Source organism: Piliocolobus tephrosceles, chromosome 4, assembly GCF_002776525.5.
Source record: "Piliocolobus tephrosceles isolate RC106 chromosome 4, ASM277652v3, whole genome shotgun sequence".
NCBI lineage: Eukaryota > Metazoa > Chordata > Mammalia > Primates > Cercopithecidae > Piliocolobus > Piliocolobus tephrosceles.
Window position 1 is genome coordinate 64460048 of NC_045437.1, and position 6672 is coordinate 64466719.

Here is a 6672-nt window from a genome sequence, read left to right on the forward strand (position 1 = left end):
AGAAAGAAAGAAAGAAAGAAAGAAAGAAAGAAAGAAAGAAAGAAAGATCTTTCAATGTATTTCTTTCTTTCCATCCAATGTTTGTTGAACATTTAAAAGTCAAGCTCTTTGTCTGGGGAGGTTATAGACCATTTGAATGTGTACCATGAGCATATTTGAAGATGTGCATATTTAATTAAATGAACATATACTGACAGTTCCCCACTCTGTCTCTCTCATCTCGCGGGGGCAAGTGCCCTGGAGAAGAGAGAAGCGATGGGGATGAGAGTGTGATTTCTATGAGAGCAAGAACCCCATGTAAATGAAGTAACCATATTAAATTGGAAATCAGTGGGTTGCTATTTAGAGATAGCAGAAGATCTCCCTGTCTGCAGGCTTCAAAACTTCAATTTGTGATCAAACAGTTCCATTTAAATGGGGCAATCAGACAAAACCCCCAAAGCATGGAAAAGCAAATCAATTGAGTTGTTCTGTTTAGATATAGACAATGCCTAGAGAGCAAACCGTGACAGCTAAGAGAGATCTTTAAGTGAAAGAAAAGGAGAAGGCTCCATTTCAGCTTATTAGGCAAGAAACATAAGGAAACATATACACAATCAAAAAACAAAACCAAAAACCCCAAGCAAACAAACAAAACAACAAATACCAAATTAGTTTTCTACTGGCATTTCCTTTTGTGATGATTGCAGCATCCCAAGAGGGGTTTTGTGCTTTATTAGCTGAAGTAAGAGAATCCTACGCCAAGATGGACTTTGGGAGGTTTTGCTCTGTCTTCAGAAAAGCTTTCATCCTAAGTATCCGAGAAAATAAATCTCTCATTATCTTTCTCTTTTTAGAAGTCATCAATAACTTTTTTTTTTTCCACCTAGGAAAGTTGTAAGTGGTGAGTAGCTACTGTTAGGAGTGGCAAAGTAGGCTTCTCATGCATATAATACTAATGATAATAGCTGCAATTTTTTGTGCTTACTAAATGTGCCAAGCATGCTAAAATACTTAACAGAAACAGATACTATTCTCAAACCCCACAAAGCAGATATGATATAATTATTACCCCTTTGTAAAATGGGGAAGCTGAGAGCACAGAGCAAGCTCTGGTTGTCTGATTTCCTCTTCAGCAGTGGATCTAACAAGGTCAAGAATCCTGTTGCTTCAAGTATTACTGTTACTGTGTTCCCTGCATTATACAGAGGACTTGAATTTGTCTAACATGTTGCCTGGGAAAAGCAGCTCAGTTCTCTCTGAAAAGGAAAACCCAGGCCAGAAAGCATGGATATGGAAGAAGGTAAGTAAACGCCACCAGTTGGGCAGTGACCACAGAAACTAACTGTAGATCAAATTCTCACTCAGGAGAGGTAAGCTTCTCTTGTAGCTATAACAAGTTGCAGAAAAAACACATGCCTGGAAAAGTGTGGCGGACTCACCAATCTCGGCAGTGGGCCGCTGTCAGCACCCACTGTGGGTCAATCAGAACACCTCCACAAATGTGATGTCCGCCATACTGGATGGAGGCCATAAATGGCCTGGAGTGAGGTGACACTTCTTTCCCTCCAATAATTTCCATATTGAAACCTACAAAAGTAGACCAAAAGGTTTCACACAAAAGATCTAAACAGACTGTTTCATGTAATTCTTCCAATAACAGGCACTGGATTATTTTCAAAGCTTAAAGAACAACAATAACCCTACCTAAAAGCTACAATAATTTTACTGATGAAAAATTTGTATAATAGATTACAGTTCAGAAAGATAGGAATGATTGTGAAAATAATTTTCATCTATAATATAACAATATGGTCAGTAGAAATTCATTTAAAGTTTACATGTAGATATAGGAGATACTTACACACAGGAGTCATACAAGCCCCAGCTGTTAGGAAAAACAGAGAAAAGGAAGAAAACTTAGTCATTTTAAAGACTTAGATTTAAGAAGCCCAGATGAAATGCTTTGATTGTGTGATGAAGGAAGAAGATTCTGAAGACAGCGTTTTGTTCTTGCAAGTTTTGACTTTCTCACCACAAGTGCCCTAGGGGTAATATTTTTTTCACACCTAGGTGTAAACGTTATGTATCAGTTTGGGGACTTTCGGGTCTGTGCTTTTAGCACTTTTTTGTTTTGTGTTGTTTTGAGACACAGTCTCGCTCTGTCACCCAGGCTGGAGTGCAGTGGCATGATCTCGGCTCACTACAGGCTCTGCCTCCCGGGTTCACGCTATTCTCCTGCCTCAGCCTCCCGAGTAGATGGGACTACCTGTGCCCACCACCGTGCCCGGCTAATTGCTTTTAGCACTTTTTTGGGAGAGGTATGTGGGCCATAAAGAACTCCTATCTGGAGATACCATCTGTAATATCTGTATCAGAGTATTTATGCTATAAATGAAATTTATACTATATCTGTATATAATATTTATAAATGAAAAATATCCATGCTGTAAGAATGTAATGAAGTTTCAGACAGAGTTCAAAGATGTCCATTGCTCTCGAGCAATACTTACTATTTTTCCTGGCACAAAATGGTGCCTATCGTATTTCATTCTTCTCTCTTTTTCATTTGGACATAGATATGGTTACTTCACAATGTGGCTTAGCTAAAGCCAGAGCACCATCCAGAGAAAGCCATATGTTTTGCAGCAAACATCCCTACTCAGGTCGTTTTTCTAAGTTTACCCAAATTTGGTTAAATTTTAGTTACATTTTTGTGAGATTTCATAATGTTATTAAAGGTGAGCATTGGCAACTATTTTTGATTCAGAGTCTCTCTTTTACTCATTTTTAATTGAAAATGGCCATATGTTTTTCCAGGGACTTAATAATAATGTCTTTTAAAAATAAAGGACTGCATTTTCTACTTCTCCCCAGAACAGATGACAATGCATTGCCAGGCCCTCAATACAAAAGGTATTAGACTCAAGATTCTACAAGATTCTGTTTGTGCCAGACACTGATCAGCAGGGCAAATATAAAATGAATACAAATAGATCACGCACCAGAATGCCAACCACTTCCTAGAAATACTGATCAAAATTTGCGTTACATCAACAGATCTTTCTTTTAAGATGTATGCATTCTGTCTTCCATTCATTTTAGAAAGGAGAATTAAAATCCAGAGCTTTTATGCTCAGCAGATTGCAAGAGACTCCTGTCACATTGTTTTCTAGCACAGAAAGTAGGAATAATAATAAATAATATTATAATTATATATTATACATTATAACTTAATAGTATATAAGTAAAATACCTTTAGTTATTTCCAAAATTCTTTTTATGTGATCATTTATGGTTTCATTTCTATGTCTTTGAGGAAAGCAGGACAACTATTATATTTACATTACAATGGAAGAAATAAGTTCCAAGAGGCTAAGTAATTTGCCCAAGGCAACACAGCTTATGACCGAGACCAAATCACCTGCCTGACCTCCCTGTAGGTTAACTTGTATGTGAATGAGTACCCTGCCAGAACACAGAATTTTATAAAAAGCCTGCTTCCCTTGTACAGGGATGTGGCAACAGTAAAGCCTTCTACATGTTAAACAGAATGAACAAAACCAACGCAGAGCAGTGACTTCCTGCCGGAGAGAGCAGAAGGTGAGATAAGGAGGAGTCAGGTTAAGAAAAGCCACAAGCTTAATAAACCAAACTTATTACTCCCACTCAAATGTCCCTGTGAATTTTCAAGTCATCTTTGTCACTGTTGATGTGCCTTGGATGGCTTTACTGTGTGCCATTGTTCCACACTGGAAGGCGGACAGGATGGCGTCTGTTCCCTGCTACATCCCAGCGATGCTGGGATCATAAGGAAGATGGTGTGTGACAGGTGGAAGTCATCTGAACTCTAAGGAAGAAATAAATTGTAAAGGACAAAACTTTGTGTGTGTGTGTGTGTGTGTGTGTGTGTGTGTGTGGTGGGGGAAATGGGAATGGTTACAAACATCTCTCAGCTGCTTATTTCTGAGGAGTAAGGACTAATGTCCACATAGCATTGTACAAATTACTGAACATTTTTAGCTGTATTTCCAGGGAAGTGGTTGTCCTTAGTCTTGTTTTATGGATAAAGAAACTGAAATGCAGGGACTTGCTTGAGATTACCGAGCTAGTAGGTGGCCCTTAAGCACCTAAGTGCTGGCTCCCAGCTCCATGTTCCTTTCAACCTGACTACATGCCTGCCTATTTTGAGAAGTCCCTGGGGGCTTAGATGCTCTGAGAGACAAGTTGGCTGTGCAGAAGAGAAAAAGGGTTTAGCCATGTGCCCTGCGTGCAATTAGACATGGGTGAGATTTAGTTCTGTTGGGAAGGGTCTCATAGCTCTTTCTTGTAGCTGACCTGGAAATTTCTGAGAATTATGTTGGTTAATAGCAATGAGTTATTTGGTTTTGGCTTTAGACCGATTCACCAGTTAATAGTATCATTTGTTATTATATTCAAGATCCTGGATTTGAGAACAGTGGGCTGTGTAACATGATGAGCTCGGCGATCTAATTTATTTCTGGGTGTTGGTTTTTGTTCTGTTGAGTCTGCTGCAGGGAGGGCCGTGTTTGCTTTGGATGGCTTTACAGCAGCTGTACCGGACCAAGCAAGTGCAAGGCCGTGCTCAGAGCAGGGCTGGCCTTCACACGTCGTGGCCTTGTGGTTCTCCTTTGCTGTGTTTAGCTGTCTTTCTTGCTGCTCTTAGAGATGTTATTTCTGCCTCTCCTGTGTTTCAGGATACCTTTATAGAACAGCTGTTCCGCCGCTCCAAAAGCCTCGTGTGGTTCTACCCCTTGGACTGCCTTTCTTCAACAGCCCAGACAACTGCTCCTCAGATTTATAAGCCACACCCCCTAGAGCCATGTCAATCAAAGCATGACCCGCAGACCCGTGCCAGTCTCCGAACCTGTTTCTTACTGATTTGGAGCAAGATGGGGACAGAAATTGAGAGCCAGAGTTTAGAAACTGTAACAGCTACTTAACATGTCACTGTATTAATTTATTTTATTAATGAAATATAGTTTGTCCAATATAATAAAAATTGGGTGTGTATTCTGTATGCCTTTGTTTTTTATTTAATTACTTTTTTTCTATTTATTTGTGTTGCATAAACGTATCAGTTCACAATGGGCCGAAACTGAAAACAAACAAATTAACAAACTAAAACTCCAAACATGCTGGTCTCTCCCCCAGGTAGTTTGAGAAACACTGCTCTGTAGACATAAGTGCAAAGCAGATTTGTTTCAAACCCTTCCCATTTATTCCCTTTTACATTCCTTTGAAAAATGTTCTCAACATAAAGGTTTCCCAGGCTGTCCAACCATCCCCAGCCCTTGGTACTTTACATCAGGATTTGGCAGAATTTCCCTGGGTCCCTCCCTTGTAGTCCACCATCCTCCGGGCCTTGACTTCTGTCCAGTAATGGCTTGGCTAATTTGGTAAATGAATCTACTAACACCCATAGTGAAACTATGGCAGCTTTGAAAATTGGGCTTGGGAAGGATATTGGGGTGCTGTATAATGATATTAAGTGCAAAGTTCTCAAGAAAATGTAAATCCCACCTTAGATTACAGTCATCCCTACCACGAGGTCCTTAAAATGAATGAGCTTAAGGGCAGTTGGCAAGGAAAGCAAAGTACCCCTCAACTCAGAGCTGGGGCTGTAACATGGGTTGGGGCACATGGAACACTGCCTTTTCCTAAGCACCTTAAATGTAAATACTTCAGAGGGCTGCTCTAGGGCCTCCCCTTGGTGGAATGATGGTGGTGGCAAAGGTGAGATTGAGGGAAATTTGTTTTGTCTTCCTCTACCTCAACTTTAAATCAGAATATATTTTGCATGTTAAATCTTCCTTTCATAAATATGAAGACACGTTTTCTAAACTGTCATTATTGAGTTAAATCACACAATATTATGGCAACTTCCTTTTCCTTTACTCCTCTCCAAGTCAGCTATGAAGTGACTGGAATGGATGAGAATTGCGTTGAGTGCAGGATCCTGATACATGGAGTAATCATAGGAAAATACCCTGAGGACTTGGCAAATAGGGATATCCCAGCACTGCTGGTGCTGTCTGCCTGGTCATACACTGTCCCTATCTCAACTTTGTCTCCAGGCCTTACTCTGCCCTTTTATGACTCCTCTTCTTGTTCTTTTCTTCTTTAAAGAAGCCTTTGATGTTCATTTCAACTGAGTTCAAATGTTATGGGCAGGATGAGGAAAGTCCCACATGGGGTGGTCCCTGTGATGTCGCTGGACTCAAGACAGATCACTTGCATTGTCTGCAATACTTGTCCTGAAAGATTTGCACATGTGGAAATTCTTTCAACAGTAATGACTGCCAAAGGAAGGTTTTCAGCTCAAGGCTTGTGGGTACCCTGGCCTTGTACAGAGGAAGGTGAGGACTATATGAGACTACCATTGTTTTAGGGAGAAAACTGGGGTAAATATGTAGGCCAAGTTAAGGGAAAAATACCAGAGAAGGACCAGGTAATAAAGACCAGAGGAAAGGTGGAGGAAGGAAGGGAAGGGAAGGGAAGGGAAGGGAAGGGAAGGGAAAGCAAGGGAAGGGAAGGAAAGGGAAGGAAATAAAGAAATACTGTTGAATAAAGAAGGAAAAATAATCAATTGAGGATGGGAGGCCTTATAATGGAACACTTCCATTTATATTTGAACATCTCAGATACCGTACTGTGATACAGTGCTGTGCC

At 40.2% G+C, this 6672-nt stretch overlaps 1 protein-coding gene across 1 annotated transcript in view; it reads right to left on the bottom strand.

Moving 5' to 3' along the window:
• Positions 1-2004, bottom strand: part of GZMK (granzyme K) — a 9809-nt gene extending 7805 nt beyond the window's left edge. The window contains exons 1-2 of the mRNA XM_023210542.1: positions 1844-2004; positions 1422-1569 (exon numbers count right to left, since the gene is read on the bottom strand). Of these exons, the coding sequence (XP_023066310.1) occupies positions 1422-1569; positions 1844-1907 (212 nt within the window). The 5' untranslated portion in view covers positions 1908-2004. The remainder of the gene's footprint in view (positions 1-1421; positions 1570-1843) is intronic.
• Positions 2005-6672: the final 4668 nt, after the last annotated feature.